General features: G+C 42.5%; 1 protein-coding gene across 4 annotated transcripts in view; it reads left to right on the top strand.

Moving 5' to 3' along the window:
- Positions 1-27,621, top strand: part of CRIM1 (cysteine rich transmembrane BMP regulator 1) — a 210,045-nt gene that overhangs the window by 21,267 nt on the left and 161,157 nt on the right. For all 4 annotated transcript variants that reach the window (XM_060412267.1, XM_060412266.1, XM_027966933.3 and 1 more), the window contains exon 2: positions 20,528-20,701. In XM_060412267.1, coding sequence (XP_060268250.1) covers positions 20,528-20,701 — 174 coding nt within the window. The remainder of the gene's footprint in view (positions 1-20,527; positions 20,702-27,621) is intronic.

Raw genomic sequence — 27,621 nt, 5'->3', positions numbered from 1 at the left:
GACTTTATTTTTTTAAAATAATGAACTCCAAGCATCCGCATATATAGCATTTGGGGCAGGAGTGGGGCGAGGTGTGTATGTGAGGCTCTCTGGCTCTGTGTGTATCTGGATATATATTACCGTGTACAGGGACACTCAGCAAGGGCAGCAGCTCTGAGCCCCTGAGCTCCCCGGAATCTCTGGTCTCTTTGTGATCACCGCTTCCCCCTCTGCAGGTTCTGAGTCCTTTTCCGCTGCTTCCCACCCATGTGGGTTCAGGAAGCCTCACGTCCGTGCCTGCCCTGGGTCAGTCCCATCTTGCACACAGGTGCTCTCTGCTGTCACGAGCTTGGGGACACTGCCCAGCCCGCCCAACCACAGCCCTCCTCGTCTTGGGGCAACTCGCCTGCCTTCAGTGGTGGCACTGGCCCGGCTCCCAGTGCTGGCCCTGTCTCCCCGGCTCTGTTGCTTGCTCGCCAGACCATGAATCACCCTGGACTTGGGGCATTTTACCCGCCTGAAGGGCTCATAGGCATTGCCAGGTCGCTTTAGGGTTGTGGTCTTCCACACTGCCCAGAGGAAATGACTTCTCAGGAGAAATGTAGACAATAAGTTCCTTAAGGAGAAACCATGTTTTATTAATGAGAGAGGCAGTATTGTATACTAGAGGGTGTCCTGGCTCTGAAGTCAATTCATTGTCCCGCCCGGCGACTTGCCTGGTGCATTATCCTGGCCAAGCTACTTGACCTCTGTGTGCAGTTTCCATCTGTAAAATAGGATTGTTAGGAGAAATGACTTAAGTTGACTCATTTGTGTAAAGCACTTGAAGAGTGGCTTATACGTAGTAAGTGCATGCTAAATGTAAATTGTCATTTTTTTTCTGAACACCGTGGTTTATACATAATAGGTGCTCATTAAAGATTTTGTTGAATAGTTGTAACATTCAGAAGATGGAAGCATTATTTCCTCATCTCTTGCCTTGAAAGTAGTAATGTTTGGTTGCAACAAAACATTGTAGGCATGGAGACATTTATCCTGTGGTTGGGGATAGGGTAGCAGAATGTTCCAGATTCGTTATCAGTAACCGTGTGTCTGTGATTTGTTCATCAGACCTAACATACTCAGTATGGAAGAAGTTTGATTCCTGTTCACAGGCTCCCAAGGTAATTTTGAAAGGGCAAAACAGCTTAATCAGGTGATTTGTTTCCAGTGAGCATTGTTTTTGGAAGGTTTCAGGCTCCAGCACATGTGACAGCTATGTTGAAACAAGGCTCTGTTCGCTCTTTATGGGTTCACTCTACATTCTAACGTATGTTTGCTTTTGAGGTGGAGATGGGTAGCAAGGTGCCCTTTCATTGAATAGGCTCTTGCTTCTTTGTAGCCCACCCAGTGCCTAGCTTGGGGCCTTGAAAGTGGCAGTTGCTCAGTAAATAATGTTTTTAGTTAATAAGTAAATCATGGGACATTCTTCTCTCCCTTAGACATCACATCAGTGCCTGGAAGGAGGTTTTGTTTATGATTTTGCCCTTAGGCAGTTGCTACCTGATAGGAGTGTTTCTGTCTTGCTGTTGGGGTATTGAATTGAGGGCTTTTCTCAGAGTTACTGCTCATCTACCATGAGAGAAATAAATGGTCTCCAAATAAAATCTTGATGAAATGGTGGGAAGAGGGGCACATCACTCATCTTTGATGAGGCATCTGGGCAGTACTCAGGATGAAGATCACAGCTCTAATAGAAAGAGGTAAGTCATTGTTTTTAAAGTTAAGAAAGTTGGTTTTAAAAGTTTATACTGATAATATTTGCTATGGTGAGAACTGAAGAATATATATCCTTGTGTTCTCTTAGTAGGGACAGCGATCACAAGGACAAGAGCTTTTGACCAGGACCTAGAGATTACAGTTTGGAAAAGATGATTTCAAAATACCAATCATACCCATAAAGGTGACAAGAACATAATCCTGAGTCCATTGTCAGTGGTTTATGAGTGCTTATTTTGTTCTAAAACTATTTATGGATTCAAAAAATGATTTATGCAACAGGATTGCAACAGCCCTTTTTCTTTATGAAGAAATTGGAAGAGCTTTAAACAAACATACACACATACTCATTCAAACCAAAACGCTTGCCCTGCCTTTTAAAAATGCCATTTCTGTTGTCTGTCATCATTTTTTAATCACGGTTCCCCCCCCCACGACCACCATTTTTTTTTTAATGTATCATTGAATTCCAAAAAAAAATTTTTTTTAACTGTTGAATTCTCCCCTGGTACCTAACTTCAAAAAAATAAATTTATTCCAATGTAGATGCGTGTAGTATGGTTCTTGTATGGCAGGATTATTTCACAGGTGAATCATCTGGATTCATGGTTTTATAAAAAGAACAGGAGTATGTGATCGCCATGCCTCTGTCTCTCTCACCTATATTGAAGCGGCCCATTTAAAACCTGGTCTTTGTGAAAGGATGCGCTTCCCAGGGCTCGCTGTGTGGGACGCCTGACTGCTTCTGCTGCAGCTCCACCCTGTGCTCCTGTGTGGCCACCAGCCTGGCAGCACCGGGAGAGCCGGGACGTGTAGCTTGTACTGAGCAGAACTCTGAACTATTTTCCTGTGAAAGGTAGTACCTTCGTGGGGGGGGAAAGTCCAGGTTCCAGTTAGTTCCAGATGATTTACCACACAGAATGCGTGCTCTCTCACTAGTGTTTGGGTCTGAGTAAATAAAGGGAGTGTTCTGTGTTGAATCCTGGCTTGACCAGAAGAAATTGATCAGGGAATCTATTTTTTCTTTTTCTTTTTTTTAACTAAAAGCCATTGCTTAGAGTGAGATGCCTCTACATCAGGAAACCTTTTCACAGGTTTGTTTTTATCATCTTATCCACAGACTTAGTCTTTGCTGTCAGACTTTACTCATAGGGATTTATTAAAAACTGCTTGGTTTAAAAAAACGAAGCAAAAAAACAGGAAAAGGTAGACAGTTGGTTGAAGTAGTTGGTAGATTTTGACCACATAGGAGTGCGTTTTCCACAGAGCATATTATAGAGGCAGAACCCAGCTAACAAAAGCTGTTTATGACTTTGTCTATCACATGAATAGCAGCCCTCAGTGGGTTCTTCTTCACTTATTTCTCCTCCCCACTCTCCTCAGCACCATATCTTATTTACCTCCCCTTTCAAATTCTGTTCCCGTCTGTCAGGTAGCTGATGAGCAGGCTGGCTCCTGTCCTGAGGAGGCTGAATGCCAACCCTGCACCCCCATCCTCCAGGAGAGAAAGTCACCCTGACCATGCTTGGGAGGGGTTAGGAGTTCCCGACTGGAGTGGGCTTATTTCCTCCATTCACATGCGATCGTGTTGGGCTCCCAGCGTCTCCTTCCTCCACAGCTCTGATTGTGCAGTGGAGCTTCTGTGCTTGGGGTTCTCACAGCACTGGGTGCCAGGCCTCCCAGTGCCCCCGACCCCCACCCTCCAGGCCTGGTGCGGGCGTTGTCAAGTCCCACCACTCTGCGGCCTGAGATGCAGAGGGCGCCCTCGATGGATGCGCATCCAGGAGCCTGGTTTCTCCTGGGGCTCTGCAGAAGTTGGGAAGCCTTTGAGAAGGCAGGGCTTGAGTTGAAATCCAAGGGGCCCAGAGATCACAAGAAAGACACCGAGTGACTCTGGGAGACACGGAGTTGGAGGCAGAGGAATCCGGTATTGCCAGAGGAGGGTTTGGCTTAGGGAGGTTAAGGAGGTTTGGTTGCCCTCTGAATGAAGATGGCATTCTATTTGTAGCCGAAAGTACATCAGACCTGGAAATGTCTGAGGCCAGAGAACCGTTGCTGTAGCAGGGCTCAGAATCACAGGCTGGGAAGGGCCCTTGGAAAAGCGTCTCTAGGCCAGCCCCTCATTTTACAGATTAAGGAACTGAGGCCCAGCTTCTTATGTTCTCTGACTGCATTTTACAGTTTCTGCTACTCCTGCCTCTTCCAAGCCCAGGGAGGTTGAGGGGCTTTTTCTTGCCCACTCTGGAAGGAGCTGTGGGACTCCTGTTGCCCCTCCCACCCCTTGACCTTGGTCTCAGGGTAATGGACACAGTGGCAGAGTCAGCCTCTGCTGAACAGTTCTCTCGCTGCCCGCCGCCCTGCCCCACCCCTACCCCCCATGCAGGAATCCCAGCCCTCCCTGTGGGGGTGTGAAGCCACTGGAATGTGGCACTCTGACCCCTGGCAGTGAGTGTCCTGGATGGACCTGGCCTGGGAAACAGGAAAGACTCAGGGGAGGGGTAGACTGCCCCTTGGCCTTGGGGTGGGACGGAGGGAAAGGAAGTGCTGGCCAACGTTGCCTCCCCGCGTAGACCCAGCCAGCTCCCCAGCACGGGCGAGCAGGTGGCGGGGGCGCCATGTGGCAAACTGAGCCGGCAGGCTTCCTCAGTGCTGGGTCAGGGCTGCACTGCAGAGCACGTGGGGCCATGGGGAAGGGCTTGGAGGGGGAGAAAAGGGGAGCAGACCAGAATGCAGGGGAGACTCATAGGAGCTGGTGGACGCGAGGGTGGCAGATGGCAGGAAGGGATGTCCAGTCCCTGTTCAGACCAGGCACAGTCTCACTTTAGAAACCAAATACGTCAGAAGGTGGGAAAGACCCCTCTGAAGAGGCCGCTGCCTCATTTGAGACCCTGGAACTTTTTCACATGCTCTCCCTTCGCAAGACAGAGTTGGTAAACGGGCGGGGCAGGGGGTGGGGGTGGGGTGCTGTCCGTCCTGGTGTGAGATTGATTGGCACTTAGTTATCCCTTTCTGTTTTCTGTCAGTGATGGATGCGTGCACACACACACACACCCCCCCCCCGCCCCAGCCCCACAGCCCACTCCTTTGCACGCACTCTGGGCAGTTACCACCCTCAAAGAGATTTTCAGAAACTATGAGGTCAAGCCTCAGTGATGATGTCTACACCAGCCCCTTGACTGGCTCTGGGGTAAGGGCACCTCATATCCCCCACTTCCTCCCTATTAAAGCACCGTGCGGGATGCACAGCAAGGGCTTGGAGATGCCCCATGTGGGCGCTTGTGAAACCAGGAGCATTGTACTGTTGCCAGACTGCTCATGAGGTCTGCCAGAATGGCAAGCCAGTTTTCATGGGGGAGTGTTTGCAGTTAAATTCCATGCTCACAGGAAAGGAATAGAATCGAGAGGTGGCCGAGTGTGTCTGCAACACGCTTAAGAAGAGAACCCTCCTGACTGCCGACGTACCTGCAGGGGTTGGGTTTCCTCTGCAGCTGGAGTCTCTCCAGGCTGAGTCAGTTCATCTTCCCGTGCCCAGGGTTGTTCTGTGGTTCCACATATCCTGCTGAAGTGAGGGCGCTCGTGTCTCCACAGAGTCCTGGGAGGAGTGGCCCTGAGGCTAAGTGGAGATGTGTTGGTTTTCAGACTCACTGGTCCTGCAAACCCCAGGGTATGTGGCACCTTTCCTCCACCTAATTGATACCAGAAGCCACCAAGCGAGGCCCATAGGGATGCTGCAGGCAGTGCAGCCCGTGAGCAGGCCAGTGCCTCACTACTCAAGGTGTGCCTCTTAGGACTTCTCTGAGAGCCTAGCAGTCCTCTAAACTCGAAAGTTTAAAACAACAGAATTGTTAAAGAACATGTTAAGTGCTTGTATGTAAGTTCAAAGCTATGTATCTCTGTATATTCTAATCCTTTGAAAATTAGTGATCCTTATTAAATAGGTTATGGATTTGAGCAGAGCATCCTTTGGGAATGGTCGACATTTAAAGTTTTCCTTTATATCCTAATAACCATTGGTTCTTGAAAGGTATCTTGAACCTAATAAAATAGACAATAATTTTAAACCTTTCAGGTAGGAATTAAGGTAGATATATTTCCATATAGTCCAAGAAATTATGAGTTTTATCATTTGAACTTGTTTTTGATGCTTCTTTTACTCTATAAAGACTAACTTTGAATAGAATAACATTACAGAATCGAGTCTCGCAAAACCCACCTACTTAATTGCATGTGGGAATACATGCTGTTGTAGTAGTATGTGGAAAAAGGATTGGGTGATTCATGTGGGTTTTATTTATGTTTTGTTTTGGTAGCAAATTAGTTATTCTCTAAATGTGTATGTTTATGCAGGCGTGTGTTTAAATTTGAAATGCAGAAAGAAATTTATCAACTTTTTTTTGACTTTGAAAGAAAGTTTCTTGGCAATATTTTAAAATACCAAAATAATACTTGGTTCCTCAGCCTCTGTAGTCATGAATTATTATAAAGCTTATTCTTTTGTACTTAAAACATTCCAGAAAGATATGAAGTATAAATGCATAAGGATTGAAGAACATAGTAAACCTGAATCTTACATACCCACAGAATATCTTTAAAGCTGCACTTCCTGCCCCTCACCCCCCACCCTCACACACAGGATATTGTTAATAGAGTAGTCCACTAGTCCAGGTTCCCATTCATTTTCACCATTTATCAAGTAAGGATTGGGATCCTACTCAGCACAGCATGAAGTGGCTCTAGAAATAAGGAAGACACAGTCCCCCACTCCTCCAGCAGCTCAGAATCCAGCTGCAAACACACAGCCGCAGTGTCTTTGGATAAGTGAAGTGGGTGGGAAAAAATCAAGTTAACTTCAAGGAGAAGACATTTAAGCCACACACAGGAAGATGGTAGCAGATTTTATTAGTGTAAGAAAGCCCGTGCCACGCAGAGGGAATGGAAGCAGCGGAATACTGAGAATTGATTTAGTAAGTATTTATGGAGGACCTACTGTGCTCAGCCCTGTTCTAGGTATGGACGACAGAGCTATGACCAGGAGAGACAAAAATTTCTTTCAATCTGGAGCTTTCTGGTAGAGAGAGACAAAACGAACAATATTAAGAATAGTACGTGAGACATGTACTGTGCCAGAGGGATATGCAGTGTGTGCAGGAAAATAAAGCCGAGAAGGGGAACAGCTGTGCAGAGGTTTTCAGTTTGAATGGAGTGGTCATGGAACTTCTTGGCAAGTAGTTGAGTTTGATTGGAATCCTGAAAGGGTGGGAGAGTGAATGGGCACAGAAGGGGCAGGGGACGTTCTGGGTGGAGGGGACACAGGTCCCCAGGCCCTGAGGCTTCAGTGCTGGAGGTAAGAGGTGCTGGCCACTCAGTAGGGGGTAGGTTACTGGGAGGTTAGTTGGGGCACAGGCCCCATTTATCAGTGTGAGGGGTTAGGCTTGACTCTGGAATCAAGTGGGAGCCATTGAAGATGGTGGGGTAGTGTTGATGTCATCGCCGAGACCCCCAGGGTATCAGAACTTGGCATCCATGAGGTGTCGAGGTTCGATTACTACACAGAAGAAACTCCAGTGTTGAGGGAAATATGCAAATGTATTTTTCAAACATGTTCTTAAAATTGCTTAGTTTTGGGTCTTGCGTGTATGGTCTATTTCACGTGAATCTTAGGGATAAAATCATTGCTGTATAAAACATAGACCTCCCAAGTGATTAATGTTCATTTCTTGACATACCCTAAGGCATGAGTCCTAACCCACCCTTCCCCAACCCCCCACATATACTGCTAAGCCTGTGGGATCTTAGTTCCCCAGTCTAACCCATGCTCTCTGCATTGGAAGTGCAGTCTTCACCACTGGACGACCAGGAAGCCCAAGAGTCCTGTTTTTCATTGCCCCCTTATCTACATTTGCTTCTAGGAGGAGAGTTCCAGGGTAAATTTCAAAGACTTAATGACCTTAAGAATCAGTGTATCAGAGAGGCGCTGTGTGGTGTGAGATTTCTTAATAGACCCCAGTTGTCACTCTGATTCTCATTTCTTTTTTTTGACCACACCTTACATCTTATGGGATCTTAGTTCCCCAATCATGGATTGAACCCAGGCCCCCACAGTGAAAGTGTCAAGCCCTAACCACTGGACCACCAGGGACTTCTCTGATTCTCATTACTAATTTCTAATACTTCTTCCCATATAAACATACAGTAGCAATGTGGATTTTAATATTTTTTTAAGAGAAAAGCGATCTGGACATACACATCAAATGTTCAGTTACAATGAAACTGGGCACATTTAAAAAAAAAGAAAATAAAAAAATGTTCATTGAATATTGCTGGCAAATTGCGTTTTGTTGCCAGGACCAGGTAGCTGGAGATCCACGGAGTGTGTAGGGATAAATAAGATCATACATGGAAACTTGCTAACAGAAAATTTTAAAGGTTTGGGTGTGTGATATTCAGGGATGATATTTCGTTGTAGAATAGTATTGGGAGTTGGTGGTAAGGATCAGTTAGAAATAAAATTGTTGAAATCAAAGGTGGTCACTCTTTCACTTATCTTCTACTTGGTTTACTTTGAAGAAACACTAAGTTGAGGTTCACAGCAGTGCCCAAGTTGATTTATAAAGACATTTCTTTCAAAACAGTTGCTGACTGGTTTCACTAATTCATTATCCTGAGAGGATTCCTTAATGCTACTTACAGATCATTACACCTCTTAGAAATCATTACTTTCGCCTCAGGAGTATTGCTTTGTGTGGAGGCATTATTACTTTCGCAAGGAAACCCTTGTTTCCTGGATAATAGAATAGTTGAGATCACATTCATACTGTCAGGTTTCGATGTTTCCAAAGGCACCAGCAATGCCATCGTCTTGGCTGAGAATGTGTCGGAGGCTCTGCTGGCCCCTCGAGTAATGACCATCAGCCGTGGACCATCATATTCACTTGAGATGGGCTGCTCCATTGTGACATGAAAGAATAACAGTGTTCCTCCCTTTCTTTGGGGCTTCCCTTGTGGCTCAGCTGGTAAAGAATCTGCCTGCAATACGGGAGGCCTGGGTTCGATCCCTGGGTTGGGACGATCCCCTGGAGAAGGGAAAGGCTACCCACTCCAGTATTCTGGCCTGGAGAATTCCGTGGACTGTATAGCCCATGGGGTCGCAGAGTGGGACACGACTGAGGACTTTCACTTCCCGTTCTTTTCCGTGGTGCTCGAGTTCTCTGGACTCGGCCTGTCTAGCTCTTGCCCACCTCACTTCCCTGTTCTTCAGTTCCTCCTGTTGCCTGCTTGTGTGGGAATCTATGGAAAGCACCTAGGAAGGGCCGTGGCTTAGAAAATGTTCGCTGTTATCTCAAGATTTAACTGAAGGGGTGGGACATGTTGTGAAATGTGTTTCATTATCTGTGTTAATTGTTCAGCTAGTATAATGAAACATTTATAGCCCTCGGAGTGCTTATTTTCAGAATACCGTGCTCGTTTCGTTGTTCTTGTTTGAATTCTGGTCACATTTCTTCTTTTCCCTGTTGTGCTTTATACTTTGGGGTGAGTACAGTCAGGTAAAAATGGCATTCTCATATCTAGTCTTCTGTTTGATTCTTGATCATTTGACTAACAGATTTTAGGTTGGAGCATACATTTATATTTATAAAGTGGTACTGTGTATTATTCATACAAGTACCTTTCTGACAAGAAGCATTAACTTTGTCACATTATCTAATTATGGTCATGATAGACAAAAGTGGTAGGAAGGGGGATAACAAGAATTTATTATTATTATTATTTTTTTATCCAATGTTGGTTGAGGACTATTACATTCATTTACCCATTCAACACGACATAAATATTTATTGATATTTGGAAGTATAGGGTAATAAAATGTTGAGGCTGAAAGAAAACTTGAGTCAGTATTAATGTTTCACAGGAAATGTTTTCAGTGTTAATGTTTCAGCAGAAAAACTGGGATAAAAAGGTGTTTCTCAGCTATTTCTGAATAATTGTGTGTCTTTCCTACCACCAAACTTACTTTCCAAAAACATTTGGCACTTAAAGATTTCGATTGCTTTGCTGAAATTCAGGTCCTCCTGTTCCTGTTTATTCCTTCTGCAAATATTTATTTTGCTGAGCTACTATTTGCAAGCCCTGTGGTAGCCCAATGACAAAAAAGAACCTACTTTTTCTGGTGGAGATGAGATGAGCAATTTCATTATACTGCCATAAATGAAATAATTCTAATAGATATGTAATAGAACTCCTACAGAGGAGATAATTCTTGATTTAGTCCCTATAGAGCAGATGAAACCTGGAGAAAGTATTGAAGATTAAATAGGAGCTTTCAAAGCAGGTAAAGGGAAGCAGCTTTCTTAGCCAGAGAGAATGGCTTTGCAAAGCTGAGGGGTCACGAACAGTATGGGTCCTTTGGGAGCATGCCTTTATAAAGTATTGCTGCAGTGAGTGGGGAAGAGTGGGAGAGATGAGGGTGAAGAGGCGGTCTGTGATCAAATCTAAACAAGGCTTTGTGTTCCGTGCCAGAGACTTGAACGGCCAGATGTTGGACTTTATTTGGAAATTGCTGTTTTCTGACTCCACATCCTTAAGAAGTTTGATAGGGCAGTTCTTATAACACCCTTACTAGGTGTTATTTACACCAAAGCCCTTCTATAGGAAAATAATCATCTGGCTTAAAGGATGACTTTTAGAGAATTGAGATGAAAAGAGGAAATGTGAAAGAATTAAATACTTCTCCAAGATAATTTTTCCCTCAACTAAGATGTATTAATTTGTAAGTAACAGTGCATTTGATAACAGTACCAATATTCTTTAAAGCTGGTGAAACAAGGACATTGCATGTTTTAGTGGGCATTCATGCTCAGAGAAGCCTGTGTGGCTTAGTAGTGGCACGTGCCTGACCAGAAGGTCTAACACTGCACACGCATGGGCCGGTGGAGAAGGCCTGAAGTTTTCCTTTAAAAATACTGAGATTCAGTCTTAAAGCAGAAGAAATGTAGGGGGTTGAGTTCTACACCATTGGGTTCAGTCAGACTAATTGTAGCAAGGGAAGAGCTTCCATGAATAATGAAGTATCTTGTTTTGATTATTTAAAAAAATTTCAAAAATGTAACCATTTAATGTCTAACTTCCTGGTAAAACCTAAGAGAGACGTATTGAAAACAATATTAATATATGTCCAAGTACCTACCTGAATGAGGTGACATGCATAGATGGGACTGTTAGTCATAAACCATTTATGAGATATCATAAGAATCTTTCTGAAGAATCAGTTTTTATTATGTTAATCATCCCTGTTGCTTTTATCTCTATTGCATTTTCTCCAGATATTATCTTTCTTGTTTCTTTTGATTTGCTTTATGGCTCTTTTTCTAATTTCAATTGAATTCAATTAAATTTCTTTTTTTTTTTTTACCTTATTTCCTGCGAAATTTCCGTTTAAACACTGCGTGTTTAACTGTGTCCCTTTTAACTGTGTCCCATCAGTATCAACCTGTGCCATTTCTATTACTCTTCATTTTAAGTATTTGATGAATTTTCCTATAGTCTCTTCCCATTAAAAAACATTCTTATCATAAAAATTTCCAAATATATACAGAAGTTGAGGCAACTGTGTAGCGACACAGTGCTTTAGTAGTTATCAATTCAAGGCCAATCCTGTTTTAATCCTCTAGGACTAGATGTGCTGGAAAGGTCCTGTAAAGTGATATTTGTTATATTAAAAGCACCCTTGGCTTGCCTTACAATGCATAGTGATTGGTTTCCAAACCTTAAACTGGTCAGATAAATGGGAAATTATTTTAAATTTAAATTATGACCACCATAAGCGTGTAGTTTTCTGACACTGTCCAGTAGATTGAATTGTACAATTTCAACAAAGGTGCCAGAATCGAGGAAACACAAGGATGATGTCTAAAGGGACCTCATGGATTATCCATTACACTTCCATATTAGTGATGAATTGGAGCTGAGAGAACTAACTGCCTTGCTCAGAGTCACTCTAATGACAGAACTAAGGTAGTGATCCCCTCTCCATGAGGACAGAGCTCTGGGCTATCTGCTTTTCTGCTTTCAACTGAGGATAGACAGTCCCGGCTTTAGGCAGGATTGTGAAATAGAGTTATGTGCTGCAGCCCCGATCTCTCTTTTCCTCATCTTGTTTCATGAATTCCTTGTTTCTAGAGATACTGCTTATCTTCTCTTAAGTTCTTCTCTGTCCCCACCAGCTTCCTATTATCAAAAAGGAAATTATCCTTTCCTTGATCTTTTCCTCTGTCTCAGGATTCTTAGGAACATTTTATTCACATACTTGGTATGGTTTTGGTTAGAGTGGTGGGAAATTGTACTGTAAACTCCTCTTTCCTAGTGTTTTAAATTCTTAGTACCTTCCTTGTTCAGCTCTTGGTTTTTAATAGAATACCAGTAACTGTTGGAGGAACAAATGTTTGGAAGGAAGGATGGATGGATGAGTGACTGACTTTACATGGCTGTAGCTCCTCCGTGGTCATCATCTGATAGCTGTATTGCTGTGGTGTCTGACAAAAGTTACAGCAGTGGAACATTACTTTTCGTTCACAAATGTTTTACTATAAATTGATTTAGTCAATTGAATCAGCATTGTTTTTCAAAGACTTCCCTACTTGGACATAATATGAATCAGTGGTCATGTTTGCTTGTTACATATTTATAGAGTTTGTTTAAGAATCTTTCAAACTGGTTTAAGAATCTTTCCCCCAAAAATTGTGTGCATATTTTAATATTTCCATTGTTTTAGGTTCAGACTTTGTCCACTCTGGTACATAGCTACATATGCCTAACATAGTTTTATTCTGTGAAAATGCCTATAAAACAAATGTTTATAACGTGAGTCATTTCGGTTGATAACCATAATTTTGCCCTTCTGCTTTGCACCGATTGCAGCATGCAGAAGAGAGAGAGAGGGAAGCACCAGCTTTTGGAACATAACGCCGTAGGCTGGAAGGAGAGAGAATGAAAGCTCGCTATGTTAGATTCCTCCTTGAACAGAACAGAATGCCTGATAACAGCCAGCCAGGAGCAGGGGGAGTTAAGAGCAGCAATTTTACATTACAACAGAGTTTCTAGGCTGGCATGGAAAGAGATGCCAGTATTAGCTATTTGCATCTTACTGTAGCCACAAGGATATGTGAACAGCTGGAGAATTAATCTGATATATATTCCCGGCAGGCTCTCTTCTGCCAACAGAATTCCATTACTGTGAGCTTCTGAGTGTGTACTATGAATTTGTGTCTTGCTTTTTAATAGCTGCTGTAGCGTATTTCTGGTGAGTGGAATACTACATAATGGGGTGCAGTTGTATCTGGGTTTGGAGTAAACTGCGGCACCCTAAGCTCTTATGAGGTGGGAAAGGTAAGGCTCTGAGTTTGGGGATGCTTTGTGCCCTCAGGAAGTTAGACATTTCAGGTGAACACGCAGTACTTTGTCCAATATGTGCAGTCATACCTGAAACATTTTTTTCCATGTTAATGGAATTTCAGACTCCAGCAAGCAGATGGAAAGATATTTTGAAGAGTAGAGAAGTGGAATCTAGGTCCAGTTAGGCCAGGGTTGCCGTGGCTGGTTCCTGAGCATAGAGCGGATATAACCCCCGAGGCAGGCCACAGTCCATGGGGTCACAACAGAGTTGGACACAACTTAGCAACTAAACCACGACTGCTGCTTCCCAGATCTGCGGCTGATGAGTCTTCGCACATCTTCCAAGATTCCTCCTCTTTCACATCCTTTTCCCCTCCCCTACCCTGAGGATCACAGCTCCTTTCTCACTAGCCTCTGCACTTAGAATCTGTTATATCAACTGTGGGAAGAAGGAATTTCAGGCAGCATCAAGAATGTTGGAAAGTAGTCCATGAAGCAGAAACACCAAGTCCAGAATAAGACTGAGGGTGGCTGTTGGACGTACAGGTGTTTTAAGTGTTTCTGATTTGGCACCCCATGTACACTCTTAAATTTTTTTTTTTTTTTGTAAAATCACTCATTAGACTATAGAGAGCTGTTGGGGACAATAGGGATGGCAGGTCATGTAAAACCTGTGGAACTGCATACACAGAGGATAAATATAAACAATAAAAATCCAGATAAAGATCCAGACTCAATTAAGCCACCCTTTACATTTGCATCTGGGCTCTGGCAAACCATCTCTGCAGCCTCACACACTCCTGAGTTCAGGCTGCTTCCTCCAGGGGGTGAGGCCTCACAGATGCTTACTCTGAATGGAGACTGGTTTCATCAGAATTAAAGATCTAGGGGTAGTTTCTTCATCATGATTTTTAGACACAGAGGAGAATATCTCTAGCTTTTTCATTTACAACCTCTCCAGACAGTTGAAGGTAGTGAAAGTTCAGCCACTAGGGCAGCCATTTCTTGCATTAGAGGAAGGAATTTAAATGAGATTATAAGATATTTTCTTAACATATTCATTAACCGCAGACTTTTCCTTTTATTGTGAGAGAACTTGCTCTTGATCTTTTTATAACAGTATAGCATTAAAATCACACATAACAGCCCACCTTCTGCTTTATACTAACATCATTCTGTTCCAAATTATGTATTAAGTAAAGTTACATTAGAGAAATGTGTTTTTATGATTCAGCAGTAGCTTTTAGGCCACTCCAGTACTCTTGCCTGGAAATTCCCATGGATGGAGAAGCCTGGTAGGCTGCAGTCCATGGGGTCGCGAAGAGTCAGACACAACTGAGCAACTGCACTTTCACTTTTCACTCTCATGCATTGGAGAAGGAAATGGCAGCCCACTCCAGTGTTCTTGCCTGGAGAATCCCAGGGACAGGGGAGCCTGGTGGGCTGCTGTCTGTGGGGTCACACAGAGTCAGACACGACTGAAGCGACTCAGCAGCAGCAGTAGCTTTTAGGAGAAAAGGTACCCAGTGTCCTTTTGTTAGTTCTTAAACCTGACTCCTGTTCTGTCTTGGCCTAAGTATACCTGTGAGGCATGCTTTGTAGAACAGCAGTTCTCAAAATGCGGGCCACAGACCCCTGGGGGAACCCCAAGAGACCTTTTCAAGTAGTGCATGAGGTCAGAGTTATTTTCACAGTAATACTAACATATTGTTTGCTTTTATTCTGTGTGTCAACATTTGCGCTGGTGGTACAAAGGCAATGCTGGTGAAACTGCTGACATCTTGGCCTGAGCACAGAGGCTGTGACCCCAAACTGTGTTCATCAGTTACTACCATTCACTTGCAGTAAATTAATACTAATAACCAAGTAAAAAAATCAGTTTCCCTTAACAGTGCCCTTTATTGAAGGTAGTACATATTATTAACTTTATCAAGTCTCTTTTAAGAAATATTTTTATTTTAAAATTATTTTTGGTTGCACTGGTCTTTGTTGCTGTGAGGGGCTTTGTCTAGTTGGAGTGAGTGGGGGCTACCCCCTAGTTGTGATACGCGGACTTCTCATTGTGTGGCCTCTCTTGTTGCAGAGCACAGGCTCTAGACCCGCGGGCTCAGTAGCTGCGGCGCTCAGGCGTAGTTGTCCCATGGCACGTGGGATCCTCCCAGATCAGGGATCGAAGCTGTGTCCCCTGCATTGGCAGGCAGATTCCTAATCACTGGACCACAAGGGAAGTCCTAATTTTCCTAAACTTCAATCACTGGTTACATATCTTATGAATATTCTGTGGAATGAAATGGAAAGTACACATGAAATGATCCTGCCTACCGAAATCCCACAGTTGTCTCGAGGAAAAGCATCACATTGTCTTATAAACATCCCAGTTGGAGATGTCGGATTAGCCATAGTTATAACTGACTGTTCACTAGAGTACTCAAACATTTAGTTATATTTGAACATGCATGAATTTTAATTCATACATTCAGTTCAGTTCAGTCACTCAGTCATGGCCAACTCTTTGCGACGCCATGAATCGCAGCACGCCAGGCTTTCATACATGAAATTATAAAATTTCTCTCATTTTATATTTAGAAAAAATAGCATTTGGATTTGGTGTCTTGAAGAAGTTACAATCTTAAAAATAAATTTGCAGAGGTATGTCAGATATCTTGACCTTTCGGTCTCAAAGACTACTTTTTGTCACATGGAGAACACCAGAGAAAAATTACTTGATATAAATAAAGGGCAGTATTCCTGTTATTTAGTTAAGTTGCTCAGTTGTGTCCGACTCTTTGTGACCCCGTGGACTGCAGCACGCCAGGCTTTCCTGCCCATCACCAACTCCCAGAACTTGCTCAAACTCATGTCCACCGCATCGGTGGTGCCATCCGACCATCTCATCTTCTGTCATGCCCTTATCCTTCTACCTTTAATCTTTCCCAGAATCAGGATCTTTTCCAGTGAGTCAACTCTTCACATCAGGTGGCCAAAGAATTGTATCTTCAGCTTGAGCATCAGTCCTTCCAGTGAATATTCAGAACTGATTTCCTGTAGGATTGACTGCTTGGATCTCCTTGTGGTCCAAGGGACTCTCAAGAGTCCTCTCCAGCACCACAGTTCAAAAAGCATCAATTCTTCCGTGCTCAGCTTTCTTTACGGTCCACTTCTCATATCCATACATGACTGCTGGAAAAACCATAGCTTTGACTATATGAACCTTTGTGAGCGAAGTAATGTCTCTGTTTTTTAATATGCTGTCCAGGTTTGTCATAGCTGTTCCTGTTATTAACTCTTTTTTTTTTTTCTTCCTTCTAACCCTTGACCAGTCCAAGGAGAAATGAAAAACTGTGTCAGAATCAGAACCTTGATCCTTGTGCTGTATACATGGATTTACTTAAGAAAAGAAATTTTAAAACATCAAATTTGTTGAGTGCTGTCAGTGGCGCTGCTGGGCTCAGATTTTATTCCTCTGTAATCAGACCTCACTGAATTTTTGCTTTTCAGTCTCTGTTGGTTGGCTGATAAATTATGTTAAAGTATAATGTTCTGTAATAGAACAACACAAAAGCATTTGTCTCAAGAACATGTTGTACTTGATCCCTATGAAGCAGCGGTTGCTAAGGAAACTATTTGCCAAGAAGGAAAACAAAGTATTGATTAAGATAGGGGCCTAGAATTGAAAGGGTTTCCTCTCAAGAAAGAAAATAAAAGCATCTAAGACGTTTTTGGCTTTAGAGTCAGAGGCGTCCTGACTGGACACAGCGGCCGTGACATTTCCTGAGGGGTGGCCAGGCTCACCTGTGTACCATCAGGTGCAGCCTGCCGTTTCTGCCAAGAGGCTCCTGAGAACAGTAAGGAGCTGGGGTGGGTATTAAGGGAAGTTGCCTTTTAATTCTGACTCCACACTCAGGGAAAATGGTCTTCCTGTGGGGAGGCAGAGAAAAACATCCGGCAGTGAAAACAAATTGGCCCTGAGATGAACTCTTTGGAAGTGCCCATGATGCCAACCAGGTGATGAGGCTGAAGTCTAGAGCTGACCTGGAAAAGAGATAATGACAGATGATGCCTAAAGGTACCAAAGTATGTCTGAAAGTTTTTTCAAAATGCCTGCCTCATTAACACTTTAGTAATAAGCTTTTTGAATAAGATTTTTATTGCGTAAACAAGTTCATTATAATGAAACAGTTTTCCTTGATAATGTATCTATACATTTTTTAATAAGGCATTGTCTGTGGGTTTTTTTGTTTTTTTTTTTTAAAGCATAGACAGCAGCATTTACCATATCAGTGACATGAGAAATACGGTTATATTTACATCATGGGGTTAAGGATATTCAGAGTTGGATAGGATCTGGTTCTTGTGCCTGAGGACTGTTTGTCTAATGGGGAAGTTTGACTTATATGAAGCCATTACTAGAAAGGATAAGAGGTGTGCACAGGTATTTATAGGAACATGGAGGATAGAGCAGCTCAGAGCTGGAGAAGACTTCTCGAAGAAGTGACATTTGACTTGGGTGTTTTTTGTTTTTTGTCTTAAATTTAAAAAAAATTTTATTGGAGTACAGTTGCTTTATAATGTTGTATTACTTTCTGCTGTACAGCAAAGTGAATCAGCTATGCATATCCCCACTTCGTTGGATTTCCTCCCCATTTAGGTCACCACAGAGCATTGAGTAGAGGCCCCTGTGCTGCACAGTAGGTTTTCATTAGTTATCTGTTTTACACATAATAGCGTATATAGGTCAATGCAGTCTCCCAAGTCATCCCACCCCTGGACTTGGGTCTTGGAATGAATAGGAGTTATCAAGAGGAAGGGGAAGGAGGTGTTTTAGGCAGATGATGTTCTGTGAGCAAAGGCACAGGAGCGTTTCTTGAGGGTTTGTGGTGAGAATCTGTGTACTTTCTGGAGCATTAGGTTGTGTGAGGGATTGGTGCACAGTAGGTCTGTACAAGTGGGTACAAGCTGTATCATAACGAATCGTACCTACAGTAAGAAGTTTGGACTTTGTATTGTTGCCAAGAGAGAGCCAGTGAGCAAGTTTGTCTTTTGAGGAAGATGGTTGTGCTGACAGAGTGAGTTAACGGGGTAATGCAAGGAGACAGGTGAGAGGATGCTGCAGTGGTTCAGAAGAGTGATGTGTCAGGGAACTCCAGTTATAATGGAGGGAAGGGATGTTTGTTGTGAAGGAAGAATCTGCATCAGAATCCCCTCAACACATTGGTGATACAGGAACTATACATATTTAAAATGATAGTGATAAAAATTTCTTCTTGGAATGAGATAGGAAAGAGGAGAAATACAGTTTTCCAGGGGTTTGAATGTCACTCGAGTTTCGTACTAGCTTTTACATTCCTAATTGAACTAACTTTGAATTCCAAATTTGAATATTCAGTCAAAAAATTTCTTCATGGTAAATTTCACAGAACTGGATTAGGCTGGTGGTACTAATAACATGTCAGCAATTAAATATAGAGATAAGAAATTATCTGTGTGAGCCATTTCATCCTGTAGTATAACTGAAGACAAAATCATCACCTATTTTACCTTGTTGAATTGTTTCGGTGTATTTTTCTGGTTTTCCATCTTGAAGATAGGAATGTCCCTTTGTGTGTGTACATGTTATGTACCTGTTATTTCTAAAGGCCAAATACAGACTAAATAGGAAAGCAGATCTTCAAACGGGTACCTTTTGTTTTTGTTTAAACTTCTAAAATCATTCTACTGAGAGCCGAAGGTTTGATCAAATAAGAGAGCCTGGTCTTCTGAAATCAAAACACAGGAGATTTTTCTGTTCTCCCTTTTCAAAGAATCACCCTGAAGCCCTTTGTTTTGTAAATGGTATCCTTCTAAGGACACCTTGACAAGAAAATTATTTATTTCAGTGAGGGAAACCAGTCTTTTCCTGACTTAGTAAGTCAACAGTGTCACCAGAAGGAAAAGTTAGCCTTATAAAAATCATACCCATTTGTTTGCACTGACTTCTGCAATAACACATTGTTAAGATGGCTTTATACCTGCCTTACTTTGAGCAACAGGTTTAAGTACCTTAAATTCAAGCACTTTAAAAATATTCTCTCAAGATATGGTTATCAGAAACATGTTTACTATTTAATAGTCAGTACCCAGTTAAGGTGTGATAAAGTATCTATTAAAGATAATGTTAAGAGAGGGGAAACTCATATAACATACCAGAGACTCAGAGACATAGTCTGGTTTCCTAAAGAGGTGTTTCAGCTGTGAGGAATTCAGTTAAGGACTGAGTCTGCCTGTGGTTCTGCCATGTTTGCTTCACTTTTCTGAACCGGGTCCCATGAAAGTTGGTTTTAAAATCTATTTTAGGGTCTTCCCTGGTGGCTCAGCTGCTGAAGAATCTGCCTGCAATGTGGGAGGCCTGGGTTTGATCCCTGGGTTGGGAAGATCCCCTAAAGAAGGGAAAGGCTACCCACTCCAGTGTTCTGGCCTGGAGAATTCCATGGACTGTATAGTCCATGGGGTCGCAGAGTCAGGTACAGCTGAGTGACTTTCACACTGGTGGCCCAGTTGGTAAAGATTCTGCCTGCAATGCAAGAGACCTGGCTTTAATCCCTGGGTTTGGAAAATCCCCTGGAGAAAGAAATGGCAACCCACTCCAGTATTCTTATCTGGGGAATCCCATGGACAGAGGAGCCTGGTGGGCTACAGTCCATGGGGTCACAAAGAGTTGGGCACGACTGAGCGACTAATACTTTCACTTTATTTCTTACAGTCAGCTCCATTCCTTGACCCGGACATGGATTTGGTCTCAGCTTCAGAATTTGACGACTTCAGCCTCTCACTAGGCTGTAGCCCTTAGTTTTGTTTGCTGTTTTTCCTGACCTTGGTTGTGGGCAGTAATGGACCTTAGCATCTGAACTGAAGCGCATTCATTGGAGGGTGGTGTCTGTTTATATTTATTAGCACTGCCTTGATGTATCATGTTTCAGAACCGTTTTAAACCTGAAACTAGTCTCTGTCAGATGCAGTAAAAAGCAAAAGGAACTGGAGTTTTTTGGAATAATTTTGTAGATTGACAGATGCAGCTCCTGTAGTTTTATTGAACATGGGAAAATCGTGGAATCATTGTTTAAAATGAAAAACTTTAAAGGAATCTCAGTTGTTACTGTAATAACACATCAGAGGAGCAGTAATTTTTGATTAGAAATGTTTGTAAATACCGCTAACTAATGTTGATGCGACGCTATATTTCAGTCTTCTCATTTATTAGGAGGTTGGGTTTCATTCATTTGTAAAATTGCAGCCAGACTGCCTTTCCTGAATTGAGGTTCAAAATTGGATGTTAATCTTGACACCTTCTCACATTTTTGCTTTCAGACAGGCCTTTGAATGAAGCGAACAAGCAAACATTATGTGGTTGTTAATTGTTTTCCAGATGAGAACTGGGATGATGACCAACTGCTTGGTTTTGAACCATGCAATGAAAACCTTGTCTCTGGCTGCAATCTAATCAATGGGAAATGTGAGTGTGACACCATTCGAACCTGTAACAATCCCTTCGAGTTTCCAAGGAAGGATATGTGCCTTTCAGCTTTAAAGAGGATTGAAGGTGAGTACTTATTGTCGGTCGTAAGCCTTAGCGTCACGTAACTCTGAGCAGTGATCGTATTTGAGCTGGAAAAGGCAAAGACGAGCTTACAGAGGTGGGTGGTAGCTTTGATCTCAAACAAGATTCCAAAAGTTGGCCAGGGGCGGATGTGATGGTGTATGCGTGCGTGTGTGTCTGCGCACACTTGTGTGTGTCTTAAAAGCCACGGGATGGTGACGCTGGGGCAGTACGGGCAAAGTAGTTTGCGCCTGCCTGCCTAGGTCACCTCTACTGAATGCATGATATCACACGAGGCGTTCCTGAGATCCGCATCTGTTGTCACCATGTCCATTCTGCTTGATTTACCGTAGGATGGTGCTCCAGGAGGAGAGGGCCGATTAGAAATGCAGTCTGGCAAGAATGTGCAGTTTAGAGGAGGTGGGAACCTTGGGCAGTGACTGTTGGAGGCTGAGGTGGGCTTTGCCGCAGGGCAAAACCACGTGGGTGTGGACAGGTCATTGGGTGCTTCCCTTCTGGAATGAAGTCAGAAATCACATTAAAATAAGACAATTATACTAACGTGGCCCATAACTTTTGTACATTCATGCATAAAACCTAGATGAGGATGGAAGACTTGAAAGTATGATTCATGACTGCAGTAATCAGGAGTGACAAAGCCAGAGCTGGGTGCCCTGGCTTGTTGCCGGAATTCACAGAGGATGAGGCCTGGGCTTCGGACTCAGCCGTGCCCCTGGGCAGCAGCGAACTATCTCAGAGCCCCAGGTTCCACTCGGCGGGGAAGGAGGGCTGAATGAGACATTCTTGTGTGTGTGTGTTTGTTTCCTGTAATTCTTTTTGTTGGTATTTAGTTGGTTTACAGTGCTGTGTTAGTTTCTGCTATACAGCAGAGTGAATCAGTTATACAAATGCATGTAGCCACTCTTTTAGATTCTCTTCCCACATAGTTCACTAGAGTACTGAAAGGAGTTCCCCGTGCTATGCAGCGGGTTCTTATTAGTTATCTATTTTATATACAGTACTGTATGTCAATCCCACGCTCCCAGTTTATCACCCCCTTTTCCCCTCGTGGTAACCATGAGTTTTCTGCATCTGTGACTCTATTTCTGTTTTGTCAATAAGTTCATTTGTGATCATTTTTTTAGATTTCACATGTAAGTGATATCATACGATATTTGTCTTTCTCTGACTTCAATTGGTATGACAGTCTCTTGGTTTATCCATGTTACTGCAAAATACACTTTATATCTCTACGATGATGGAGAAACTGGTAGTATACTTTGGAATACCAAGGATTTTTCAAGTCCAAAATCAAGCTCATAAAAGCAGTAGAGCAGGACTGAAGTTTTTGAATTGTATTGTTTCCAAGACATATTAAATGGTTGTAAAGAATAAGAAGTGTATGTGAAAGTCGCTCATTTGCGTCTGACTCTTTGAGACCCCATGGACTGCAGCCCGCCAGGCTCCTCTCTCCATGAAACTCTCTTGGCCAGAATACTGGAGTGAGTAGCTGTTCTCTTCTCTGAGAGATCTTCCCAACCCAGGGATCGAACCCAGGTCTCCTGCATTGCAGGGGAATTCTTTACCGTCTGAGTCACCAGAGAAGCCCAAGAATACTGGAGCTAGTAGCCTATCCCTTCTCCAGTGGATCTTCCTAACCCAGGAATTGAGCCGGGGTCCGCTGTGTTGCAGGTGGATTCTTTAGCAGCTGAGCTACCAGGGAAGTCCATTAAGAAATGTATAGTAGCCTCTAAAATAGCATTTCTGTTTGTATTTTCCAAGTGCTGCTGGATCATTAAAACAATAAAGTAGAAAACGAAAGAAATAAAGTTTAAGAACCTCAGGAATCTTAGATAACATTTAGTTTAGTCCTTCAGTTTCAAAATTGAAAACTTCAGCTCTACACAGTGGATGACTGACAGGCCCGTAAAGTCTTTTTTGAATCATATTATGCCGTTGACACAGTTCACCAAGCTCGTTTGTATTGTCTTGAGGCTCTTTGCTCACCCCTGTCCTCACCTCTATTGCCTGCTTTTCAGTATTTTTGCCAACTTCAGTGTATAAGTCTTCAGGGACATAGATGAAGCTGTCAGATATCTAATTCATTTAATTATTCATGCATATTTTAAGTCACATCATATAGCAGTTTAGAGGATTACTTTTTGCTCTTCTTATATTTTACTTAACTGTTTTAGTCACATCTCAAATGCATCTCCGTCACTGTCATTGTCTTTGCTGGAGCTGTTTTCTGTGTCATTTAACACCTGTTTCTGAGCACACCTTCCTCATTGCCATCTAAGTTGTTGGAGATACAGCTGATTTGGAATCCAGGTTATCACAAGTTTTGTTCCAAACAGGGTGTCTTTGCACATAAAACTAGGACAGTTACATTTTTAATTAGTGAGGTGTATGTTTATGATCTTTACAATGTGGCGATTCACTGCATTGATTTTTAAAGTGTTTCTGAAAAGGCTGTTTACAAGATCTAGCACTTCTAATTTTGACATCATTCCCTCAGGAATAATTACTGTGGCTGATTAAATTTCTTTATGCTCACACCACCACCCCTCTTTTTTTTTTTAACAGATTCTGTCTGGCCTCTGTATAAAAAATCCAAAACTGGGATTGGTAGAGGTCATTTAAGGCTAATGTATCTTCCACAAATTGTGTGTGCATGCTCAGTTGTTCAGTCGTGTTCAACTCTTTGCGACCCCGTGGACTGTAGCCCTCCAGGTTCCTCTGTCCATGGAATTTTCCAGGCAGGAATACTGGAGTGGGTTGCCATTTCCTACTCCAGGGGATCTCTTGGGGCTTTTTTGTTTGTTTGTTTTTAAGTTTTAATTTTTATTGGAGTGTGGTTGACAATGTTGTGTTAGCTTCAGGTGTTCAACAAAGTGAATCAGTTATACATGTACATATGTCTGCTGCTGCTGCTGCTAAGCCGCTTCAGTCGTGTCCGACTCTGTGTGACCCCATAGACAGCAGCCCACTAGGCTCCTCTGTCCCTGGGATTCTCCAGGCAGGAACACTGGAGTGGGTTGCCATTTCCTTCTCCAATGCATGAAAGTGAAAAGTGAAAGTGAAGTCGCTTAGTCGTGCCTGACTCTTAGCGACTCCATGGACTGCAGCCTACCAGGCTCCTCCATCCGTGGGATTTTCCAGGCAAGAGTACTGGAGTGGGGTGCCATTGCCTTCTCCGTACATATGTATGTGTATATATATCTTTTTTCTGAGATCCTTTTCCCTTATAGGCCGTTATAGAGCATTGAGCAGAGTTCCCTATGCTGTACAGCACGTTCTTATTATTTATCTATTTTATGTATGGTAAGCGTATATGTCAGTCCCAGTTCCCATCCCCTGGCCATCATAAATTTGTTTTCTACATCCGAATACTCTACTTCTGTTTTGTAAGTAAGCTCATTTGTACCCTTTTTTAGATTCCATATATATGTGGTATTATATGATATTTATCTTTCTGTGTTGAGTCTTCACTCAGTTTGACAATCTCAAAAATGAAATTATTTTGTTCTTTTTTTTATTGCTGAGTAATATTTTGTTGTGTATATGTACCACATATTCTTTGTCCATTCCTCTGCTGATAGACATTTAGGCTGCTACCATGTCCTGGCTATTGTAAAGTAGTACTGCAGTGAACATCAGAATGCATGTATCTTTCCAAATTATTGAATTATGGCTTTCTTCGGGTATATGGCTAAAAGTGGAAGCGCTCAGTTATATGGTAGTTCTGTTCTCAGTTTTTTAAAGAACCTCCTTACTGTTTTCCATGGCTTCCCAGGTGCCTCAGTGCTAAAGAATCCACTTGCCAGTCTTAGAGGAAAACATAGGCAGAACACTCGATGACATAAATCAAAGCAGGTTCCTCTGTGACCCACTTCCTAGAGTAATGGAAATAAAATCAAAAGTAAACAAGTGGGACCTGATTAAACTTAAAAGCTTTTGCACAGCAAAGGAAACTATCAGTTCAGTTCAGTCACTCAGTTGTGTTCGACTCTTTGCGACCCCATGAATCACAGCACACCAGGCCTCCCTGTCCATCACCAACTCCCGGAGTTCACTCAAACTCATGTCAGGGTCTTTTGTAATGAGTCAACTCTTCACATGAGGTGTCCAAAGTATTGGAGTTTCAGCCTCAGCATCATTCCTTCCAGAGAACACCCAGGACTGGTCTCCTTTAGGATGGACTGGTTGGATCTCCTTGCAGTCCAAGGGACTCTCAAGAGTCTTCTCCAACACCACAGTTCAAAAGCATCAATTCTTCGGAGCTCAGCTTTCTTCACAGTCCAACTCTCACGTTCATACATGACCACTGGAAAAACCATAGCCTTGAGTAGATAGACCTTTGTTGGCAAAGTAATATCTCTACTTTTCAATATGCTATCTAGGTTGGTCATAACTTTCCTTCCAAGGAGTAAGCATCTTTTAATTTCATGGCTGCAGTCACCATCTGCAGTGATTTTGGAGACCAAAAAATAAAGTCAGCCACTGTTTCCCCATCTATTTCCCATGAAGTGGTGGGACCAGATACCATGATCTTAGTTTTCTGAGTGTTGAGCTTTAAGCCAACTTTTTCACTCTCCTCTTTCACTTAAGCAAGGTGAAAAGACAACCCTCAGAATGGGAGAAAATAATAGCAAATGAAACAACTGAATTTCCAAAATATACAAGCAGCTTATACAACTCAATGCCAGAAAAACAAACAACCTAATCAAAAAGTGGTAAAAGGACCTAAACAGACATTTCTCCAAAGAAGACCTACAGATGGCTAACAAACACATGAAGAGATGCTCAACATCGCTCATTATTAGAGAAATGCAAATCAAAACCACCATGAGATATCACCTCACACTGGTCAGAATGGCCATCATCAAAAAGTCTACAAACAATAAATGCTGGAGAGGATGTGGAGAAAAGGGAACACTCTTGCTCTGTTGGTGGGGATGTAAATTGACACAGCTACTGTGGAAGATGGTATGGAGATTCCTTAAAAAAACTAGAAGTAAAACCACCATATGACCCAGCAATCCCACTCCTAGGCATATACCCTGGAGAAACCAAGGTTGAAAAAGACACATATATCCAGTTGTTCATTGCAGCGCTATTTACAATAGCTAGAACATGGAAGCAATGGAGGTGTCCATCAGCAGCTGAATGGATAAAGAAGTTGTGGTACATATACACAATGGAATATCACTCAGCCATAAAAAGGAACCCATTTGAGTCAGTTCTGATGAGGTGGATGAACCTAGAACCTATCATACAGAGTGAAGTGAGTCAGAAAGAGAAAAATAAATATCGTATTCTAATGCACATATACAGAATATTTAAAAAAATGGTACTAAGGTACTTATTTACAGGGCAGCAGTGGAGAAACAGACATAGAGAATAGACTCATAGACATGGGGAGAGGGGAGGAGAGTGTGAGATTTATGGAAAGAGTAACATGGAAACTTACATTACCATGTGTAAAATATATAGCCAATGGGAATTTGCTGTATGGCTCAGGAAACTCAAATAGGGGCTCTGTATCAATCTAGAGGGGTGGGATGGGGAGGGAGTTGGGAGGGAGGTTCAAAAAGGAGGGGATATATGTATACCTATGGCTGATCCATGTTGAGATTTGATAGAAAACAGCAAAATTCTGTAAAGCAAGTATCCTTCAGTAAGAAAATAAAGATAAAAAAGAATCCACCTGCCAATGCAGGAGACACAGGGAAAGCAGCTTTGATCCCTGGGTCAGGAAGATCTCCTGGAGAAGGAAATGGCAGCCCATTCCAGTATTTGTGCCTGGGAAATCCCATAGACAGAGAAACTTGGCGGCCTACAGTCCATGGGGTCACAAAGAATCCGACATGACTGAGCATACACACGTGCAATACTGTTCTGCATAGCAGCTGTACAAATTTACATTCCCACCAATGATGTAGGGGGGTTCCCTTTTCTCCACACTCTCCAGCATTTATTGTCTGTAGATTTTTTGCTGATGGTCATTCTAACTGGTGTAGGGTGATACCTCATTGTAGTTGTGATTTGCGTGTTTCTAATAATTAGTGATGTTGAGCATCTTTTCATGTACCTTTTGGCCATCTGCATGTCTTCTCTGGAGAAATGTCTGCTTAGATCCATGCTTTGTTTTTTTTTAAAAAATAAAGCACCCTGTAATATTTGAGGTCTTGTAAGAAGTCAGTACTGTGGGGTTTCCTTTCCTGAGAGACAATGTTGAATAAAAAACTCTATATTCAAGTATATTGCAAATGAAAAAGTTAGTGATGGTATATCACTGCATATAATTAAATCATTAATAGCGATGAGGACTTGGAATGCTCTAAGAACTTAGGGCCAAAAAAATGTTACCTGGAATTATATGATAAAGTATCGTGGAGGAGTTGGAGTCTGAACAATTTAGAATTTGGATGGTGATGGATTCCAGGCAGAATGATGTGGGCAGAAGAATGAAATGTCTAAGTGAGATTTGCATGACTTATGTGTAAGATACTTGGGAAATGAATGTAGGAGAGCAAGTTTTTATTTCTATAGGTAGAAAGGAACTAAAGATGAGGAGTCAGGACAGGACCAGATGATGAAATGTCTTTCACATGGTGCAGGGAACTCAGGCCCAGGAATAGGAGCTATCAAAAGTCACTGTAGGTTTATAAGCCAAGAGAAGCAGAGCATGAAGAAGTCGGTATTAGGCAGATTGCAGTTGCGGGGGTTGTGTAATGTATTAGCAGGGAGAGATTCTGCAGTAGAGGCTTGCAGGAGAGCTCTTCACACTATTTAGATGTAGTACCACTAGAGATGGGTCTAGAGGATGGCAAAGGAAAAGCAAGGAAGAGCAAACGGATGCACGCCATTTTGATGGAAGAACATGAAGTATCTGCTTATAGGTAAGGGAGGGATGAAAA

This window comes from Ovis aries, chromosome 3, assembly GCF_016772045.2.
Source record: "Ovis aries strain OAR_USU_Benz2616 breed Rambouillet chromosome 3, ARS-UI_Ramb_v3.0, whole genome shotgun sequence".
Classification (NCBI taxonomy): domain Eukaryota; kingdom Metazoa; phylum Chordata; class Mammalia; order Artiodactyla; family Bovidae; genus Ovis; species Ovis aries.
Note: the sequence above shows the minus strand (reverse complement) of the source record. Positions and strands in the feature narration are given on the sequence as shown.